The 22,966-nt window shown below is 41.2% G+C and overlaps 2 protein-coding genes across 3 annotated transcripts; both read left to right on the plus strand.

Moving 5' to 3' along the window:
* The first annotated feature begins 844 nt into the window (after positions 1–844).
* On the plus strand, positions 845–10,717 carry cdc25b (cell division cycle 25B). Of its 2 annotated transcripts, none has more exons than XM_034235466.1 (15): positions 845–1,376; positions 1,528–1,610; positions 2,148–2,190; positions 3,454–3,501; positions 3,622–3,655; positions 4,017–4,154; positions 4,670–4,780; positions 4,873–4,983; positions 5,129–5,212; positions 5,348–5,539; positions 8,195–8,299; positions 8,388–8,450; positions 8,554–8,652; positions 9,081–9,326; positions 9,733–10,717. In XM_034235466.1, the coding sequence occupies exons 1-15, from the start codon at positions 1,171–1,173 to the stop codon at positions 9,871–9,873; spliced, it is 1,704 nt and encodes a 567-aa protein (XP_034091357.1). In that variant the 5' UTR covers positions 845–1,170; the 3' UTR covers positions 9,874–10,717. The 2 variants fall into 2 exon arrangements, with proteins under 2 accessions (XP_034091357.1, XP_034091358.1); XM_034235467.1 differs by having other exon boundaries at positions 4,876–4,983.
* A 5,288-nt stretch (positions 10,718–16,005) lies between these two features.
* Positions 16,006–22,778, plus strand: ap5s1 (adaptor related protein complex 5 subunit sigma 1). The gene is made up of 3 exons (XM_034235244.1): positions 16,006–16,287; positions 19,704–19,995; positions 20,985–22,778. The coding sequence occupies exons 1-3, from the start codon at positions 16,106–16,108 to the stop codon at positions 21,111–21,113; spliced, it is 603 nt and encodes a 200-aa protein (XP_034091135.1). The 5' UTR covers positions 16,006–16,105; the 3' UTR covers positions 21,114–22,778.
* The last annotated feature ends 188 nt before the right edge of the window (positions 22,779–22,966 follow it).

A 22,966-nucleotide genomic window follows, 5' to 3' on the forward strand; every position in this document is an offset into this window, starting at 1 on the left:
ACCGGTATGTGAACACACAAATCACAATGTCCTGTACCTTAGTGTTGTAAAGATAAAAGTATGTATTCAAATATATCTATAGTCTGATATCTAAATCCAGCTGCTATTTAATCTTTTATGGAAAAATATTTGATTTGACTTGCATGGGTCAGGCCGTTGTGGGCAAGACAATTCACCCCAATTTGCTCCTGTGGGTATTGTCCACAGTATTCACTGTTACATGTCCAATATGTGTAATAATATGTAATGTAAAGCGCTTTGAGCACATTTATAAGCGCTCTTATAAATGTAATGAATTATTATTATTATTATTATTATTATGGGTGATTAGTAAGTTAATTTATTGTGTTTTATTTGGTGAAATCTTTAAAGAGGAGATTCTTTAAACCTTCTTCAGTTTTTAAACAGAAACAAAAATATATTTACATTATGTTTTAGTTTGTGGACATACAGATATGCAAGGCAGCCATTTTGTAATTCATATTTTGTTTTTCCTCTTTAAAAAATAATAATTCTATCAGCATCCCATTCAATCCTACTCTAACAATTTCAAATAAAAAAACTAAAAGCAGGTATATTTATATTTAAAAATATACCTTTTTGAAAGCAGTTAATTAGAAACCACAGTCAGCAACGCGAGAACAAAAGATATCTGAGAAAAAAGAAGACAAATGTAAAACCATTGCGATTGTGTCACATCCTCCTTCTTCGTCCCCATCAGTGGGAGGACAACAGCGGAGACCCGTTCTGTGTACTGATTGGTCAGCTGGATGTAACAACAACGCTGATTGGCTGAGAGATTGCCGCTCCTGAGCTTCTATTTTGAACATAAATACGAGCAGCTTCAGACTTTTTTTCTCACAAACCAGGGGCTGTCAGTCAGAGAGGGAGTACGCCGTGATGCACCTCTCTGACGCAAACAACAACAACTATGCGGCTGTAGTACTTTAGCAATACCAAATCAACGCTTCACTTCAATCAGAACCATCGGATCGTATATTTCGAAAAAATGTTTTCCTAAATTATTATTGCTACCTAACTTGTTAGCTTCCAGGTTAGCTTGAAGTTTGGACCGTCTTGCTAATTCGTCACTTTTCGACTCGAAATTCAAACGTAATCTACCACAAAGCAATACCGTCTGCAGGATTATTACACATTGGACAGCTAAAGATGGAGTCTGTAGATCTATTTGGCTGCACCAGTCCTGTTAAAACTGTTTTGAAAAGAAGGCCCGACACGATCCCCGGGCTTTCCTCGCCCGAGATGAGCACAAAGAACGCGCACTGCAGGGACCTGTTCTCCCCTGGACCCGCTGCTGTGCTGTCGCCTGTTACCAATTTGGCTCTGGACATGAACAATTGGGCTGGACTTGGAAGGTATTATTATTATTAGAGCATTAGGTGTTATTTCGTACACTGTGTTCGGCTTCTGTGTTTTAGAAAGCCATTGACAAAACCTTCCTAGCATGCATTGTCTGGTTTACTGTTTACATTATTATTTGTAATTCTCATCTTTTCCCATTTGCAGTTTATGTGATACCCCGAAAAGGAGAAAGAATGCAAACCTTGAAAAGATTCCCTCCTTTGCCTCTGACGTCTCATCTGATGCTGGTGAGTCCCATAAAAACCTATTGTCTGTGTTAATTGATGCTGTTAGAATGGATGCCTGAGCCAGTTGCTCCACTTAATGGTTATGTCCTTAAGATGTTGCCATGGGATTATTACTAAAAGGTGGATTATTAGTAAAGAAAAAGGCCAAACATTACCATGTTTCCCCAATTCTTAGTTTTGAAGATGTGTGGGTTTTCTCTGTCTTATGTGATAGTTCACACTATCTTCACATTTTGGGATGTTATTCGGACAAAACAATTGATTTGAGTTATTTAGTTATTATTAACTTCAGGTAATTCAGATTGTGATAGATTAATCACTTGTAAAAAAAATATTCTTTGTTCTGTTGCACAAATTCACTACATTCTACAAATGTAACTGCTTTACATTGGAAAATAAAATTCATATTTGCTGTTGACCTGGCTGGATACGCAAAATTCCCCAGCCACAGTTCTTCATCTAAAGGTATTCCACTGGTTATTGGTGCCAGTTACAACCTGATGTTTATATTGATTTTATATAAATCTCTTCCTTCAGGCCTCGGCATGGATCCCATGGATGCTCAGGGATTGAACGACTCGTAAGTTGCCCTCTCCTTGTCATGTCTGCTCGCATCAATCAGCCTCAGTCGTGCCCCTCTGCCTACCCCATAACCAACCCCCCCCCCCCCACCTCACTTCCTCCCTCCGCCCTGCGCTTGGTCTCAGCTGAGCCAGGCACCATTTCTCATCTGTAGGATTATTGTTTCTACCGTTGGCTTAAAGATGGCAGCTTCATTTGTTTTTTTTACTAAGAAGATTAGCAGATAACGACAAGTGAGCTTAACTTTCTTCAAGTTATTAAGAGAAAAAACATAGAAGCTTTATATTTGCCTGGTTATCTTGACCAGTTTGTCAGCATACTTTCAGTTTGCTTATCTTGGGTGGCCCTTTATCTTAATTCTGAGTTGGGTGAGACCCTGCAGACATCTGCCACTGTCTGATGTGCAACTTCCTTTACAGCAGCATTTGGTCCTCAAGACCTCATTCACCCCCTTAACAGCTGCTCAGTTGCTAGGCATATTCCAGGTTGGGGGAGGACATGCCCTGCGCTTGGGTTTAATGATAGCACCCCCTCTGGGTTTTGGCACACTCTCCCTATGCACTGTTATTTCAATAGGAATAGGGGGGCTAGAGCTTTTTCTGCATCAGGGCCATTGAAATGAGGGCACCCTAGAGAACAACTGCCCCCCCCTCCGCTAGGTCTGCATTGAATGGGACACGCTCTCTCCTCGACAAACAAAGGGCTCTTGCAAATAAGAGGTCGTGGCGTAGGCTCCATCAGGCATATGGTAGATTAGAAGATCTCTGCACCACGTCTCCTGCTCTCCCTCCCCCCCCTCACTCTGAGCTCTTCACTCATTTAGCATACAGGTGGGCATTATTCCATTGCAAAGACCACCTCTCTCCTCGACGCATTCACCCAACTTCCTCTTGTCCAACCGTTCCTCTCTTTCTCAATAGACCTCCAGCTTCTTTGTCTTTGTAGTTTATGAGCACAAGGTGTTTTTCTAACTGCCAATGAAGGCCTTTCTGCCCCTTTCCCCGGCAGGTTTGGTTTCAAAGACATGTTACTTTTCCCTAGGTTAGAACTTACTTGTTAATTGATTAGTTGATCAACATTCAAATGTCAGGATTATAAAACTATTTTCTATCATTTCATTTTACATTATTGATAATTGTCAAATGATAGTTAATAATATTGATGGTAATTGCAGCTCTCCTATTCTCTCTTGTACAATATTTGTTTTATTCAAATATATTTTCAACTAATTCTGAATTGTCTGTTATATTTTCTGTCACAGATTTGAATTTGAGAAGACCATTCAACAGGCGAGCAGAGTCATCAATAAGTAAGTGGCTTTCTAGTATTGAACCTATTTGAACTTTATAATCCTCAAAGTAAAACAGCCTCTGTCTGTTTTAGATTTGTATTGACTGAAATTCCTTCATCTACCTTTTTCCAATAACAGCAGGATGCCAATTAGAAGAATCAACTCTTTGCCGGTGAGTAGATTTAATATTATTTTTGCTTAAAGCCCTGCATGACTTATTTCAATGACTTGTGTTCATTGCTGTACAAATGTATCCTCCTGTTTTGTCTTAATTTGGCTGTTGGGCATTTATTTAGCCATAATATTCCCATCATAAAATAGGTCTCCGAGGAATTTAGAGTAGGAAAATTACACACACACACACGGGCCTTTTAGCCTCACTTTCATTTTGCAGCTGGGTTTGAGTGACATGACTATCTGGAGGGCAGTTTTTCATATTTCATATCCTCAAGTGAACATCTACTACAGTAAGGCTTGTCTACGTTTGCTGAGCCCTTCTCTAACTTGGCTCCCTCTCCCCCTCCCCAAATCAGCTCCAGCTCCAGCTTTGCAGTCCACCAATGAAGAGACAGGAAACAGATTCCCACCGCTATGGAATATTCGGACAACAACCCTCCCAAATGACCGCCTCCTCCTCCTCTCAACGTGACAACAAGGAGAACATGCCGGAGGTCAGTGATGCTGTTTACTGTCAGTCTTCACTGACAACACACATCAGCTGATTTGTTGCCATGGCGAAAGCATTGCATCATTTGTCTTAAAAGCTTGACCATTACTAGCATTTCATTATGACGCTCAAAATACTTTATTTGATTAATATCAGGTGTTTTTAAAGGGATATTTACCTGAGCACTGGAATTTTTTTTCCCTCCCGTAAGTCAGTGAACTTATTACTTTTATAAGATAAGGCTTCAGATGGGCATTGGTTTATTCTGCCTCTTTCTATATTACTTCGTATATCATTTGTTATCCTTTTTTTTGTTATTGTGCAATTAACATTTTAAGTTTATAGTTTGTACAGACAATAATTGCATGCAAAGAAATGGTGTGCCGTTCACCAACAAAATCATTAGTCGCCATTGGGTTAGTAGTGTTGGAAAGGGTTTGCTCAAAAATAAGGTGCTGTCAAAAGGCTTCTTAAAAAGTGTTACGCTTGGATTTTACTAAATAATATATTTTTTTGCAGGAGTGCTTTGAATTTAAGAAACCCACCAAGCCGGTGTCTCGGTGTCGTGTGCGCTCCTTGAACAGCGGCCAGGCGTTCGCCCACCGCCCCAGCTCCGCTCCGGCTCTCATGGTGCGTGACTGAAAAAACCGCTGTCCACATCTAGTGCACATACCAGGAGTTCTAAGATGCTAACACTCATGTTCTCCCCTCCTCCGATCCAGCAGCTTGACTTTGAGTCCAGCCCCATGTTCCTGAGACGTACCTCCACCGACTCGCCTCTCAATGACGACGAGGACGACGGCGGCTTCCTGGAAGGAATGGATAACATGGAGGTGAGGCACTTGCACAGAGTTTCTGCTACTTAAGAAATCTACTAAACCATTGTTGTTTTCTTGGAATGTTTCATAACATCACCCTTTTATTTCTCAGTTTTATCTTCATCAAACTCCCAAAATACTAACTATTTGTCACCTACAGGATGAGTCCACGATGCCGATGCCGATGGGAATGGCCTTACTGCTCATGGCCCCGCTGGTGACCGACGGTTCAGGAGAAGACTCTGTAAGTTTGTCTGCCATGTGCTTGTTAGTTTACTGTATGTCAGATTTGTTGGAGGAGCCTTGGATATAGACTAGCTGTTGTCACAAAAAACCCTTGAGGTCTGATTCTTAAGTTAACATTTTTTCTTTCCTCCAGCCTTTGATCCTCTGCCGGCCCCGCAGCCTGTTCCGCTCCCCCTCCATGCCGAACCCCCTCCCCTCACGCCCGTCTGCGAAGCGCCCAGACTGTCCTGCAGATGACAACACTCCGGTCCGGGTGAAGAGGCGCCGCAGCGTGGCAGGAACTCAGGTCACCCCCCTGGAACAAAACGCAGAATCACCCAGAACGGTGAGAGAGAGCATCATCATTAACTCAAATTAGTTTGAATTAGCCCAGTGTTGAGATTACGTCAACATTATGAACCAGGGTCATAATGTTGACAACATGGAGGAAGTAGCACCAATCTTAAAAAAACAAAAGCCAGGGCCGGGGCCATCTAGTATTTAGCTCGGGCAATGAAGCCTCACCTGCTGGTTGCCCGATCGGGCAATCTATTAGGCCAGTATCATGCAGCTCGCGGATCGACAGTAAAACTAAACATATCTATAACTAGTTACGGTAGTTTGAGAGGTAATTAAAATCGCTACGTGTGATATTCTAACCTGAAGTGTGTGTTTTGTCCGCTCACCGCTGCAGGTGATCATGCAGAGCTGCGTGTCGACTCGTCAGCAGCAGCTGATCTCTCTCTCCCGTCAGATTAGACTTCACTCGCGTTTATGTCCATATCGATCAGATCCAGCTAGTTCTAGCTAATGATATGACTACCTGCTTATTAAAAGACACCTAAACAATAAGCGTCGCTATGCAACCGGGTGAGGCCGCAAAGTATAGCGCAGCATTATGCATTTGTTTACATGTCCACCGGAACCCCGAGGCATTACCAACAGATCAACCCACACAGGACATCTATTTCTCCACATTAAGTGTTGGACATCAGAATTGACTATTCATGTCTGTCACATACTCCTGTTGTCTGTCACATAAGTGGCGCAACTGAAGCGGTATTGCGCTAAGGGGAAATTATTTTGACCGAAGAGATTTCGATTTGCCGGCTAACGGGAACTCTGACGTCGCCATTTTGTGTGCTTCGCGGATGCGCTCGGCTCCTCTCGACTGCTGCTCGGGTCTGCTCGGTCAGCTTCCGGATGAGGACGCATTCGTTCGACCAACTTACAGTAGATAACATTACAAACATTTTTAACAGGGGCCATACTAGTGTAAATAATGTTTGTTTTGGCATTAATAACTGAATGTAATGGTTTCTACTTTTTTACATCTGGGAAGGCATTTGCCTTCATCAGATGGAAACAACTTAAGTGTTTCTTATAGCTATGCAGGGCGAGCAAACACAAACGAGAACAAACAAACAAGTGAAATGAAGAATAAAATTGAACAATATAATATTGTGGTGGTTCATCTTATAATTCAGTCTAGAGAATGCACCAGACAGCATCTAAGACCTGCACGAGGCCCCCCAAACCCTTCGTGCATCATCAGTACCTATCAGTCCCATTCAGGAAGAGTACTTTTGGTCAGTCATCATTCTCGGTCACAGCGATACAAAACTGGAATTCTCTACCCACTCAAATCAAAGACATACACACACATCCCACCTTCACAGCTCACTTAAAAACATGGTTCACTGAGAACTACACCTGCACACACTAGTCTGTGTTGAGTATGGCGTGAGTGTTACATGTTGTGATCCTGGATGTTGCCCCTCGTTTCTGTTATGTGATTGTGATTGTGATGTGCTATATGTGACATGTACTGTATGTAGTAACGTGTGTTTATAGTTCTCTTGTATCCTCACACCTGTATCTACTTGTCTTTCCTCCTTTTTATTTTATTTTATATATTTTCTTATAACTAATGCTGTTGATATATTATTACCATCTGGCCGGGGACAACAGCTGGAAATTAGCCATGTCGGCTAAAGCTGCATCATTTCTGTTCATCGATGGGGACTGTCCACGACATTATAAATAAATAAACTAAACTAAAATGGGCACACGCCATCTTGTGCAGATTGTGGGTCAGTAGTTGGTAGTTTACTGGAAAATGCAACAGGATGCTGTAGACTTTATTTTTGAGCATGCATTTTAAATAAGTATTGGTGATGCTACAACAGGAATAAGTAGGCCCGCCTAGGGATGCACCAGTAACCGGTATTTCGGTAATACCGGTATTACCGAAATACCGGTTACTGGTGGCTACGGTATACCGTACCGAAATCAGATCCGGTTTCGATACTTAAAAAAATATATATTTTATGTATTTTTCATTGTTTGTTCTAGAAAGGTAAAAGTCCCACAAATGAACTGTGATGGGATTTGTTTTCTCTCACCAGTGAAGGCCAATGTTGATTTTAAAGATGAGATTTGTTTGTTTGTGCAATGCCGAGATCTCATGACCTTTATTCTATTATTTATTTGTTCTCTAGTCGAATCTCAGGTTTAACATTAATTATAACGGTGCTATAACGGTCTGTTTGCATTGACAAGATGTGCTATTCACGCGGCACACCTGATGGCGGGTGTTATAAAAGATATTCCATAATCGGTTTTCTTCATATTTTTTATGTATGTTTCATTGTTTGTTCAGTACTAAAAAGGTCCAAGAAGTCCCACAATTGAATTTAATATTCATTTGACATGTCAACTATATCGTAAAGCGCTTCATGGGAGTAATTGTTGGATGATACATTTTCAAAGTATCACGATATGTATCGGTATCGTTCAGTGGTATCATAAAAAAGTCAACGATATGCATCCCTAGGCCCGCCTGCTCTGTAGTAAACTCTCTTTCGCCTCACCCTCCGCCTCCTCAGTGGAGAAACACTTGCTGAGGCCGACTGGTTTTTGTTTCCATCTTTACAGACAATCTTTAATTGGCTAGTCTTCTCCATGGCTGCCCCCCTAAATGTTTCCTCCTCTTCTTCAGGGCTGCTCTCTGCTCCAGAGATCCAAGTCTTGCTGCCAGACGAATATCGAGAAGCTGCTGGACGGCGACGACACCTCTAATGATCTAATAGGAGATTTCACCAAGGTAATGAAGTTACCGCTGTGTTCCTTACACTGATAACTTACTGGTGTGAAATCACTCGTCTGATCCAATTTCTTATTTTGTCTTTCAGCCTTTTGTGCTTCCCACAGTGGAAGGCAAACATCAAGACCTCAAGTACATCACCCCAGACACGGTGAGCACTCAGAAAACACTATGATAGTTTTCCCTATCTAGTTAAAGTTATTGCCACGTGTCAACACTTTCAAATATTAACTTGTGTTCTCCGTTTCCTTCAGATGGTGTCGGCTCTCTCCGGTCAGTTTAATCATCTAGTGGAGCGCGTCATCGTCATGGACTGCCGCTACCCCTACGAGTTTGAGGGGGGACACATAAAGGTGAGCGACGATCTCAAAACATGTGTTTTCAAAGCATAGAAAACTCTATGCTTTTTTTTTAAACAACCAGCTTGACTTGGAAATGCTTTAGTTTCATGAGTTTTTTTTATAAATTGGAGTTTCTGAGGCGCACTTCTGATTTGTTTTCTAAGACTCACTCCTTCCAAATAGATAACTGAAAAAATTGGCCTGCACATTTTAGGTTATGCTGCTACTGTAATGACCCAACAAAAAATCTAAATGTATTCAGTGTCGCATTTCCTCACCACACACATTTAAATTACATATATAGCTCACTGTGTTAATTACATGTAAGAATATCTGTTTTGACTCTCTTTGTCTGACACTGTATTTCAGAGTCTTCGTGCCTCTCTGTCGCTTCCTGTGCTCTATTAATTGAACGGTTGGTTTTGTCTCTTCTCATCCAGGAAGCTCTGAACCTCCACCAGGAGATTCAGGTGGAGGATTACCTCCTGAAAACGCCTATCGTCCCGTCCTGCCCGGACAAACGCGTCGTCGTCATCTTCCACTGCGAGTTCTCGTCGGAGCGTGGCCCTCGAATGTGTCGCTTCGTCAGGGAGCGAGACCGCGCCGCCAACGAGTATCCAAACCTCCACTACCCCGAGCTCTACATCCTGAAGGGCGGATACAAAGACTTCTTCCCTCATTACCAGGTCAGTTCCTGCTCTACGTTGCTTGATGATAAATCCATCTCACCACAGGGTCCAGCCAGTAGCTTTTCAAGAGATTTTAAATTATTTTGCGGGGGGGGGGGGTTATTATCACTTTTGGGTTATTTACTGACGCATTTTAGTCATAGAACTTGTCATAAAACGTTTAAATCTCTTGCGCCTTTTGTTAAGCAGAGACCTAATGTTAGGCTCTCACAAAAACCCATAAAAAAAACTTGGCCTAATGGAACCAGAAGTGCTAAAACTCAAATCCCAGTTTAAACAGTAGTTCCTTGAATTGTGATTTTTGTTGTGAAGTCAGATCTCAACTGTCACTGTTGAGCATTTAGTGAGCACTTCTCCCGCACAGTGACGGCTGAATGTAACCGGTCCTCCTCTTCCTCTGCAGGCACAATGTGAACCTCAGGCCTACAGGCCGATGCACCACGTGGACTTCAAGGAGGACCTGAGGAAGTTTCGCCTGAAGAGCCGCACCTGGGCCGGGGAGCGCAGCAAGAGAGACATGTACAGCCGCCTGAAGAAGCTGTGAGCGCCTCCTAAGAAACACACTGCCCCCCCATCAATATACAATGCCCCCCCCCCCCAACCAGGAAATATCTTTTTTAGGGACTGTGCCAACAGAAAGGTCTCAACATTTTCCCTGTAACTCAAGCAAAGTTAGTTATTTATTCAAATGTTAAGAGGGGAAAGACGTGACCTAAAGCTGGCGCTGAGGGGCAGTGCACAGATTTCACTGAGAAGCAATGTGATCGTTTTTAATAACCACTCGGACCTACTGCCTGTTTTTAAAAGGTTTTTATTATTTTGCTGCCTTTTGCGGCACAACTTGCAATATCACAACCCACACTGCATAGGCTAAAGTTCTCCAGGCTCCTCACTGGATTTTTTTTTTCGTCATGTCCCACTTTATCGTAGCACTTAAATTAAATAACTTGAAATGGTGTGGTGCTTTTTTATACTCCTTTTTGATATAAAAATGTTTGCTAAATTGTGTCTACCCCATTTATATTGATTTGTTTAAAAAATGCCTTTCTCTAGGCATCCTAAAATGCAAATTTGATATTTTTACAACAACTTGTACAGATTGAATGCAGAGTTTTTCCTTTTCGGATCATTTGTTCTCTGTCAGAAGATACCAAAGCAAACCCACTACCTGTTAACTTCGCAGTGAGATTCACCTGATGCTGCAGGCCAGCAAGTGATAGGAGTTCTTGATCTAAGATCCTTTGTTTTGCTTTGATTCTTTTACATTTCCAGAGATTAAAATGTCTTCCACTCTGCAGAGTTAATGATGGTTTATAATGAACTGGCTTGAAGATTTTGGTACAGGCTTGTGGGGGAGCTGCTGAAATAAAAGCCAATGTGTGTTCAAACGTGACGTCAAGTTTATTTTTCTAATGGAGCTTCCCTCTTGTGCTGTGAATATACTCGTGGAGCCGACACACAATATTGACTAACAACTATTTTAACTTCCTAATGTTACAATGAGGAATATGTTTTCATGGATGAACACTTGCCACTATGAAACGATGGCTTTAGCCTGCTGGCTTTTTGCTAAAATACCATAATGCAATTCTTAACTTGGTCTACTAATTTAGTTTAACTATTTTTGAAAAGGACCTGAATGGATTATGCTACATTTTAGGTTAATATTAATGTTGTACCCATAGACTGTGTGTGCGTATATATATATATATATATATATATATATATATATATATATATATATATATATATATATATAGGGTTGTACCTCTACTGTGACATGCTTTAATGCTTCAGCACCTCTTTTCACCCTCTGTCTGAAACCAGAGCCTAGTCTGCTCTGATTGGTTAGCTGGCCGGCTCTGTTGTGACTGGTCAACCGCTTAGAGATGTCCAACCCCTTAACCAATCACGAAAAATGTGTTGGAGCATGTGTTATGGGAGGTAAACAAATGTATCCAACGGAGACAGGGGGGGGAGTGTGTGGGAGAGGAACTTTGAGATTTTAGCCTCTGCAGACCCTTTACATGCACACAAACTTACATGACACACTACAGGAAAGAGAGAGCATAACAGGCTCACTTAAACAAACTATTGTGTTTCATATGCAAGGGATAGAGGAGAGGAGCTGACATTGTCCTAGAAAGTATATGGCCAAAAGTGTTGGTATCTTTGTTTACTAAGCAGAAAAGCCAAGCAATCGGAGCTTAAAGAATCGTTATTGTGAGGACATATTTTACTCTTTCATTGGACCTGAGTATATAACAATTAGAAATAAAAAAACGTGTTAGTTTCAGCCCGACTTTACATATCAGTCCATGTTCCTTATTTAAGACCTTATTTTAAAGTAAAGTTGTAAAGCCTTGGGTGTGCAGGGTTCGTTAAAGTCAAACTAGAATGTCCACTTCTTAAGTCTAAACAAAAGCACTTCCGCCTTTTTGTTTGGGCTTCTCTGCAGCACATGTTTCCAGTGGTTCTTGTTTTTCAAATCTTCCCTCTCTAGCCGACCTTGGGAGTGGCCTCTCTGCTGCGCGCGCGCGCACACACACACATTCCTGTATGCAGAGGGAGAGTCTGTGTCAAAGCGCCTGGCCGACAGCCGTGTCCTGACAGGAGGATTGAAATCAGCCACCTCGTGCTGTAAACACGTGGTGGTTAGTGAAGTGGTCGTAAAGAAACTCCCTCGCTTCTGGCACTTTACCAACGTTTGAAATCAGGCAGTTTCCCAGCGGCCATGTTGGTTAAGACGGGGAGTCTTTGTTTGCATTCCTGGGATCTAAAGACCCATTTACAGCCAACAGTTTCCAGCTGACACAAGTGACCGTTGTTCGTCTTCAACGGAAGATGCTTTAACTCTGGAAATAGGATAGAAACTAGGGGGGTGAAAAGGAAGAGGAAACTATGTCTGTTCTGGTGATTTTTACATGTACAGTATTTGTCAGAGGGGCTTTTTCATTCGTGTTAGGCAGCCACATTTCTCTGAGTAAGACAATTAAAGGGCCAGTTGCTGAGCCTCACGCCTTCACACCACTCCACAGTGGGTTTCAAAATGTAGATGAGGACTTGGCTCGTCCCACAAATGCAAACCCAGATTTTACAAGTGGATCTGTCAATGAGCCGGAGGTTAAACAAATTAAAAGGGGACCTTTACCTTTTGTTCGACCAGGACCTTTGTTTTTAAGATAAGATAAAATGGGCTTTTATTAATCCCTCGTGTGGAAATTGTTTCTCTGCATTTGACCCATCCTGTGTTAGGAGCAGTGTGCTGCCATGAACGGCACCCGGGGAGCAGTGTGGGGAACGGTGCCTTGCTCAGGGACACCTCGGTAGCACTTGGTCTTGCCGGGACTTGAACTGGTAACCTTCCAGTTGCCAAGCCAAGTCCCTATCGATTTCGCCACCACCGCCCACCCAAGAAGATTCATAATGTGTGCTTGTTTTGTTTTATATACTTTGTTAGTTCTTCATGAGATCAATCATTACATTGTGTAATGTGTTAAAAAGTTAAGCAATATTGTGACATGCTTTAGTGTCTGTTTCCAGTACCAACTCTTTTACATTTAACTTACAGATTAGAACATTTTATTTAGCTTTTTATGGAAATATAAGCATATTGAACCATTCCTGACCCCTACTTCAGTATCATGACTTCCAAAGCATTTTTTAAATCTGGTATGGGGGGCTTTTAGCAAAATAAAGTTGCTGTCACTGGTGTGTTGGGTAGCAGTGGGGACAAATGTTTTTAAAAGGTGTCTCCCTGTCAGGTTGGAAACAAATCTGTTCATCAAAACTTAAACGACTTCTCATACTGCAACAGTGTCTATAAAACGACCCCACCCTTCCTATCAACATCTCTTCTCTGGGGATCCACCTCTTAACCCCCGGGTCCTCTAAGCAGCTGCAGAGGTGAATCAGAGGTCTTTAGTTGTTGAAATTGACAGTAAACTGACAACCCGGCCTGTAAAACAAGGCCCTAACAGCCTTTGAAGGTGGTGAAACATGGAGCATTAACACTGTGGTTTCTAAGGAATGTTTTTTTTTTTCATGTTAAGCATTAGAAACTTGTGCTATATGTCTGCACACCCTCTGCAGGCTGAGATTATTTCCCCATATGTTCAGGATGTTTTCACTTCCCCCTGCAGAGAATACAGACAAGTCCAGAAGTGATGTTAGCCTCAGGTTGTCGTTGTTAGCTTCCTTTGTTTCAAACTCGCGGGCCTCGATTCGATTGGTCCTGAGAGCGCTGCCCTACTTCCTGTTGTTTGTTTTATTCAGCTGGTTTGTTTCATTAGAGGAAAATATGACTCAGAGATTAAAAAAACAGTGAAGCCAGCTTTACTTGTGGTTTTCATGACACCACTCGCTGCACATCCTGCATGCTCACAAGTCTTATCCTCTACTTCTGCTTAATACAAATCTGAGTTTCACACTGATGCTGGAATCTAGCTTTGCTTTCACTTTGAATCTTTACTCTTATTTTGGCTAATCATTACTGCAGTGGTCCCGTTCATTCACTTCTTTATTATAGGAGTGACAGCTGTGTTAATTATTACTCACAGCGTGTGTGCTGCAGAGAGATTCTGCTGCACACAGGGAGCCTTCACACAACTACACTAAACATGAAGTGTTTGCTTAGTAAATAGGAATGTGGTGTAAACGCAGGATTGTGCTGTAGAGCCCATTATAAGCATTGCTTATGACTATTTTGTATTATATTGTGTATTATTTACACGTTTTACACATTGTATTACAAACACACGCTTTAAACACACGAGAAGTTGGATATGTGTTTTATTTTAAATAAGAAATGTATTTACAGTACTTGCACTTAGTGACATTTGACCGTAGTAGATATCATTTCCCTGCTTTAATACAAATTAGACCTGCTGGTGGCTCTAGACAAAAAGACAAAGGCTCAACAAAGTGGTTCAGATTTAACATCATGGGGTTTTGACAAGATTTAATAGATAACAATCTGGTAGTTGCTGAGGTATTTTAATCTGGTGATATTAAGGCCCTGAACCATTAAACCTAATGATCAAGTGTTGCTGCTGTCGTTGATAAAAACAAATGACAGCAGCAGAGCAGAATGCCAGGTTTTATTGAACCTAAAAAGAGTAAAACTTTCACACAACTCGCTCCACCACCTGGAGGACTTGTTTCAGCGTGTCAGAGTCTGTGCGATGGCGAGGAGGTTAACAGGGCGGAGACCATGTTAACGAAGCTGAGTGAAGGTTTTCTTTCTTTCTCTTCCCTCTGTCACACACACACACACACACACACACACACACACACACACACACACACACACACACACACACACACACACACACACACACACACACACACACACACACACACACTCAAACAAACAAACACTCAAACACTCAAACACACACTCTGAGCAGGGCCTCAGCAGGGTAAAGAAGCATGACCAGCAGCAGCTGCTGGATTAACAGCTGTCTCTGTTTGTGTGCTGAGACGCTGAAACACTTTGTGATCAAACATCCCTGCAGCTGCCTCTCAGCCATGTTTTCAGTTTGGTCCTTTCTTATCCAGTTGAGGGTGATCTGATCTGATAAAGTAATGGTTTTAATATGTTTTTCAGCAAGCCATCTCAGAATTAATATCATAAATATATTGTTTCACTAATATTGTAGGGTACATATTTATTGTTGTTATATATTATTGTACAATGTGCACATTTTTTAACATTAATTTCCTCCTGTTTCAATAAATATTGGTGTTTTATTTTATTTGTTTAATTCTTTATTGTATTTATTTATTCTAAAATGGAGCCCCCTTTCCCCTGGGAATAACGTATTCGGACTCTGTTTCTGATGCAAATGCATATTGTGGTATTCCACTATAATAATACATTTTATACATTTTTTTATACATTTTTATACATTTATAATACATCTTTATGTTTCTGGGTGTAATATAGAATATGCTATTTGAATATAATACAATATAATATGATATAATATAATATGATATGATATAATAAGACATAATGCAGGGGTGTCCAAACTTTTTTCACCGAGGGCCACATACAGTCAAATATACGAAGGGCTGGTCCACTCACTAAAGGTATATTGTCTTATAAGTTAGCAAAATCAATCAAATGTAGGTCAATGATGCTTGATACTTGAATATGCTTTGAGAAAACAAACAGCCTACATCACAGCTCTCCAGAGGGTTTCATTCTTTTTGTTAGCAGCTCATTCCTTAAAACAGAAGCCTCAGATTGCTTATAAGAGGACATAGGAAGTGTATATTTCAAGATTGTTATGCAAATAAGTTATTGGGCTTTTTTCTTATCAACTTATCAACTTCTTTTCAACTTTAATTGACTGAATTTATTTGAAACATTGGGCTTATTAATACATGAATACTACTGTGTAATATATGTTTACATATATATTTGAGAAGTACAATACAAGACAAGCACACGTTTCATTTGTGGGCCATATTTCATTATACTTTTGGATTTTGCTGAGGGCCGATTAACAATGGCAATCCGCATTTGACCCCCGGGCTGTAGTTTGGACACCCCTGACATAATGTTACATATTAGATAATGTGATATGACATGATGTAATATGACGTACTTTGAGCGCCATCTTGTGGTTTAAACATCACATAACAACGGCAGCTGAGAGTGGTCACCTGACTAACGCGGAAGTGCTCTATCAGCAGCAACAACAACATGACCCGTGCACAGTAAACACTGCTTTGAAACATAAGTATATTTTAGTTGGTTTTTCTGCAGCATGGTTCGCTGCTTCCTGATCCACACAGTGTGCCCGGTCAATGCTCTCGGGGCCGGGGAGAGTCGGGTGCTTTACTGCCGGGTCTTCGGTCCAGATGAGAGCCTCTTCACCGACCAGGAGCGGGAGTTCAGCCCGGAGGAGAGGCGGGTTCTGCAGAGGGAGCAGACCGCGGTGGTGGCACGGTGAGCCGAGCTGCAAACACATCCAGTTTAAAATGAAATCTGTGAAAAGAAAATACATCTGTGAGGACGATTTAGCAGCATTACCAGACTTTTGTTATTGAAATTCCTCTGGATGAACAGTTTGTTACTACACTGGACGAGTAGGGCAAACCTTAGTGCCTTTTTAATTTTAAATGAATATTAATACAATTGTTCAATATTTTCCATGTCATGTGATGTGACCCAGTGACAACAAATCAATGCAGCATGATATAACTACACTGGACTTCTTTACTTTAATGGATTTTAATTGGTTTGTTTACTTTATATGAATATTTTAAATAAAAATCAGCAGTTTTATCCTTTCAAACTTTTGTATTTGTTTTAATAGCTTCAACATCATGTGATTTTACGAATCTTAATCAATCTATCGGTGTACAAGTATAGGACAAAACTCCTTTTATTGCTTTTTTAGTGTTTTTACATGTTTTATGAATATTGTCTTGAACTTAGTTTTTATTGAAACGGCCCCCACATTTCCAATAGCTTCCATCCCATGTGACTTATCGATTTAAATGGGTACTAAGTGTTGTTATTTGGTTCAGCATTTTGAACTTGATGATTGTCTTCATTCTCTAAAATAATGAAATTCCTGTGAACCTCATAAGAGGATACCCTTTCCACACTTTCTACCTGTGTTTATAATACTAACGCTTTCACTCACTCTCATTTCTAGACATTTAGACTTAGTTTATCCAAGAGCAACAGCACCCTCTTCCTGTCTTTTACTTCATTGCATCCGCTCCTCTTTCTGCTTCCTGCTGATTTCCTGATTGATTGATTGATTGAAAAGTTTATTAACAGCTTGTATATTGGGTACAGTACAGTACAGCTCAAAACATACAATTGTTAAGGGGATGCTGACCAGAGAAAGACTTTCGTCTTGTTTACATCAGGGTCCCCCATTTCCAATTCATCATGTCATTTAAGACATATAAGACATATTTGACATACAGATGGCTTATTTACAATTTACATACAGGTGGTTTTTTTACATACAGATTGCTTATTTACAATTTTCATTTTAGATTTCGTTCTAATACATCCTAACCGGACATTTAAGACATACCAAGTCTACAGATATACAGTTAGTAACAGAGTCTAAAATGCGAGTATATACATAGATGGGGGGGGGGGGGAAGCTGTCCATTGAACGACAGGTTGAGATTTGTACCATTACCGGGGCCAGTTTTGCAATGCTCTCCCCCGAAGGTGCTCTTTAAGAGAGGTTTTGAAGGTAAGTATAGTTTTACTTTCCTTTACAGTTGTGGGAAGAGCGTTCCACCTTGATGTGGCATAATTGTGAAACGTGTATTCCCCCTTTTTTGTGTCAAATCTGGGTTTCACATGTCACATCACAGAGGCCGCTGGAGGCTGTCATTCGTCTCATTTTGTTTTCAGTAAATACGGATTTATTTCACTGAGCACTTAGTTTTCTCTTCTCCTACATGACAACCTGTGATTATTCCTGTCAGAATAAAACGGACGCAAATGACAATCCTGTTCAACTACTGCATGTCAAGCTATGACAACAATGCCATTTAACAATATTCATTCCTAGCATGGAGGAACAATAGACCTTCTGTGAAAGGCCTCAGTTAAGATATGAATATTAACTCATGTGGTGTCATTGATCAACACATTATGATGATGAACATTAGTTAGTTACATATTTAGGTTAAGATAAACATAATGATTCATAAAATAGACTTTAATGTTGAGGTAATGTCTTGTTATCTGTTCCTATAATTCTCTTCCTCTCTCTATACATTATAAACAGTCCAACAATCCTCCCTTTCTTTTCTTTTTCTAAAAGCGGCCCTTATATGCTTTTATGCACCTCGATTGGAATCCTTTGTTAACTTCTACAACGTAGTGACATCACTATGTAACATCCGGCTTGTATTTGCACTCAATCACATTGTAAGTGAGGCTAAGGGGCGAGATATCTCTAAGCCAGGGATGGGCAACTTGGATGGTGGTGGGGGCCACATCATTTATGTACTGGCCACCAGGGGGCCTCAGATTCACTTGGAACACACACGCACACACACACACACACACACACACACACACACACACACACACACACACACACACACACACACACACACACACACACACACACACACACACACACCACACACACACACACACAACACACACACACACACACACACACACACACACACAATGTAATTATTAACAAATATACTCTCAGTCTGACATCTTCATTGACATTTTTCAATCTTTCAGGGAGCATCCTCTAATAAGCTCGCTAAACACATATCAGTTCACAGAAATGTTATTTAATTTTTACGAGTGGCATGTTTGTATTGAACAGGTTATTTAACAGTGGAATAAAACTATTTTAAACTATTGGAAAGCACGGAAAATGTGTGTGCATTGAGATGAACCATTAGATGACATACACATGAAGTCATGAACACTACCCAGACATTAGTTGTCTAACTTGAACCTAAAACACTTGTAGCCAGTCTCTGCATTCCCCTTATTCCACAATAAGGGTCAACACAGACACCTGTCAGCCCACACTCTGCTGTTCCTCAGCACCACTCCCCCTCCCTCCCGCTGACATTATGAATGAAAAGCGTATTAATCATAGATAACACGGCAGGGTCCGTGACAGTTTGTTTTCATCTGATTTCAAATAAACAAAGTCTTGGTTTTTAGAATATTAAACTTGTTTCGCCAAATTCAGATGATAAAAACAACTTTTAAGCTTGTAAAGGCATAATTACAAGAGGCAACTTAACGTCACAGCAGGCATAACAACAGCCGGTGTTTCTTGTGAGGGTTTCCCCGGGAAACAAACACAATACACACAAACGCATCACAGATTATTTTTGCGGTAATTGGCTGCCGAACGAAGCTCGCGACGTAACTCGGAGTCTAGTGGACGGTACAAGTAAAAGCGGTTGACCAATATCAACAGAGCCGGCCAGCAATCAGAGTAGACTGGGCTCTGGTTTCAGACAGAGGGTGAACAGAGGTGCTGCAGCACAGGCAGTATGAGAAGAGAAGAGCTTTTTGAACATTAAAGCTTGGAGACATGTCACAGTAGAGACACTACATAAATATAATAATGAATAATGAAGTATGAACCTAAAAATGAGCAGAAAAGGGCTCCTGCCAGCCCTGCCTCAATCTCTGAACAAAACCAACACACAATAGAGTACAAATGTCAGGAAATCTAAATTCAAACATGGTATAAATTGTTTCTAAAGATAAAAACAGAATGAAGACAGTTTTAAGAGAAGCAAAAACAAAGATTCAAAAGGATGCGTTCAGCTGACTTTCAGGCACAATACTTAGTGTGTGTGAGGTAACCAGTGTGTTCCTGCTCTGTGTGTCAGGCAGGTGCACAGCGCGGCCTCTCTCTCCCGGGGGGCCGCGGGCCGCCTGCTGATGGAGGCGCTCCCCGGGGAGGAGGCGCTGGCGCTGCAGGAGGCCGACAGCGGGGTGCTGCGGCTCAGGGCCGGAGACCCCTTCCCCGAGGAGATGAGCGCTCTGTGGCTGGGGGTCCAGAGCCTGGGCTTCACGCTGGTCTGCGAGCCCCACGAGAACCTCCTGCTGGCCGAGGGGACGCTGCGGACCCTGACCCGACACTGCCTGGAGCACCTGCACCTGCTGGGGCCCGGCAGCGAGGTGAGACAGGCCCTCATGTCCAACCAGAGCTTCAGGAGACCCTGCACCAAACTGATAAAGAGCATTATGTAATAGTAAAGTAAACAGCAACTCCAATTTACATGAAGGTTAAATATCTGCAGAGTTTTTAATGACCACAAATCATGTTTTGAAGCGGAGTTCGATCTACGCTCAGACCACATCAACCCAGATTAGATTTGATAGAGAATTGATATTATCTGGATGGAGACAAATTATTTAAATTGTCCTTTTTCTGTCTATATGTAAAATATCTTCAAGTGCACTGGTTTTTGATGGAGAATTGCCCGATTGCTCTTAATGAAGTAAAAGCTGTGAAATTGCTTTTTTCCTGTTATCGCAAATGGAACAGAGGTTCCTTAACTTTGACTGTTTTTCCACGAAGGATTGGTTGTACACCTTTTGGTTGTACATTATCAAACAGGCAAGAGTAATGAAGCAAAAACGCTTAGAGCAGCAAAATGCACTTATCAATATAATAGAAGGTTTTATGCATTAAACCATTGATTTACATTGCACATCATATTTGCTGTCAATCTTCTCCTTCATCCATATTGCTGGTGTCTTTATTTATTATTCTATATCATCATACATTTTTCTTTCTTTTAATAATATCACCATCATTATGTTTATTATGTTTCATATCAATTGATTCTCTTTAGAATGTTAATACAAAAGTTATGCATTAAACACACACCATTTTTTTTAGCTAGAGGTAGACAGAGGATGGCAAAGACTAAATGTAATTAATGTATAAGACCTTCCCTCTCTTCTACTTATTTTTCTTTGATGGAACTACTGCACTCTTTGTTTAGAAAAAGGTAAATGGAAGGGAAATATTGACTCATTCCACATTGTATGATTCCTTCAATCTAATATGAATAAAGAAGGAAGAAAAGGTGGCGGTCGTGCAGGTTTTATTTCCTTCTACAACTACCTGCCATCTTTAAAAACTCCTCCTGTCCCTGCAGGTCCTTCTGAGGAGCGACCGCATCGACGCTCTGCTCAGCCGCCTGCTTCCTCACGGCCAGCTCCTCTTCCTCAACCACCGCTTCGCCCACAGCCTGGAGAAGGAAGTGGCAGCTTACATGACAAAGTGACCCAAAAATACCCGCTGTTCGACTTCCTGTTTGAACTCATTACTGCCAGTTGTTCTCCACTGGAGACATCTCTGCGGCAGGAGAAGAAGAGCGGACTGCTGGCAGCTGATTGGTGGTGAACTCACAGCGAGGTAAATATCTGCCTCAGCCACTTGCAGCTGAGTGTTGACTGTTTACTGTGTGGGAGGCTTCAGTTCAAATCCTGTTTGTGAAATTGAAGAGTGGAGAGGAAAATGTGGCAGATTAAAGAGTGCAGCTGAAGAGGCCGGTTAAAACGTCCTCGTCAACATCACAGCAGCTGTTATCTGATTCTCCGTGCTCCGAGCGACTCTGTGTGACCTTCAGGAGCAGACTGAAGGATCCTGGGAGTTTCACTGTGGTTTCTATTGCACCTTTTAAAAAGCAGGATCAAACATTCAACCTGCTTTAATGCACTGCATAGTGCGATTCATTTCATAGCAACAAACAGCAGGAATGGAAAAAACAACAAGATTGATGAAGCTTTTTCCTCCGCCTCCCCCCCTCCTTTTTTCTAAATGGTTGTATGCCGTACATAATGTGATGAATCTCATATAGTAACACACAGCAGAAATGGAGCAAATAAATATAATTTAGAGCTTAAAACGTCCTTATTATTGAGACATCGACACATCTTTTGTTCCTGGAAAGTAGGAGGAAACCCATGTGTTAAAGGTGGGGTAGGTAATTCACTTCAGAAACACTTCTTGTTATATCTCATGGAATGCTCTTAACATCCCGATAGCAATGAATATATTAAATGCTTTGACAATAAATACATAACAAAATGTCATCTGTGGAAGCCGTGGCGCTGTAAAAAGCACGACCAATCATCTGAGCCGGCCCGGCTAAAGTAACTGGATGGCCTACCTGCCTGTCAGCCTTCCATCTGTGCACAAACTTATCTCGTGCCCTCATTGGTCATGTGCGCGAACGTGTGTGTTGGAGGAGGGGCTCTGTGAGGAAGTCTGAAGGAAGGGGCAGATTTATTTCGGCTGCGTACTTTCAAATTCTAGCGCACTCGAGCTGGTTTCTCCATTCTTACCTACCCTACCTTTAAGTATTTATGCATTACAAATAATGCTTCATTGCATAGTAACAAACAGCAGAAATGGAGAAAGTATAACACGTTTGACCCAAAAATAGACAATATTCTTTAGACATAAGCACGTTATTGTTCTTGAAAAATAGTAGGAAACTAGGTATTTGGTGACTTTCATGGTGTTATTCATCTCATAGTAACATACAGCAGGAATGGAGAAAAAAAAAATATAACATTTAGAACAAAAAAAGTTATTATTATTGACATTTTAAGGACAATATGATGGCAGGAAGTAACATCAAATGTTTTAATAAACTAAATTAAAGATATGCAGAGATGCCAGCATGCAGAATAGGACAAAAACAAAACGGGAATAAAAAACAAAATGGAAACTTCCAGACACAACAATTACAAATGTATTCCTGTACCTGAACATCTGTTGTACCTCCGACTACCCCCCCATCCCCCCCCCCCCCCATCATGAAGCCAGACTCCCCTACTCCTCCTCCTCCTCCACATCCTTCTCCTCCTCCCCCTCCTCCTCCTCCTGATTCTGTCTGGGTGCCAGCATCAATTGCTTTGATCTTCTCATTTTTTTCCCCAAATAAAAAAATAAAACTAATTTTAAGCATTACCCAAGGCGCATTCTTTGATAGTTGTGTACTCGGCAATCAAGGACACACGGTGCGTTTCCCAAAAAAACGAGGCACCGGGGAACGCACATTAAAGATGATGGCACACACAAGAGGATTTAGAGGTTGTGTGCATCTCATGGGGAATATAAATAAACACA

Source organism: Gymnodraco acuticeps, unplaced genomic scaffold (genome assembly GCF_902827175.1).
Source record: "Gymnodraco acuticeps unplaced genomic scaffold, fGymAcu1.1, whole genome shotgun sequence".
Lineage (NCBI taxonomy): Eukaryota > Metazoa > Chordata > Actinopteri > Perciformes > Bathydraconidae > Gymnodraco > Gymnodraco acuticeps.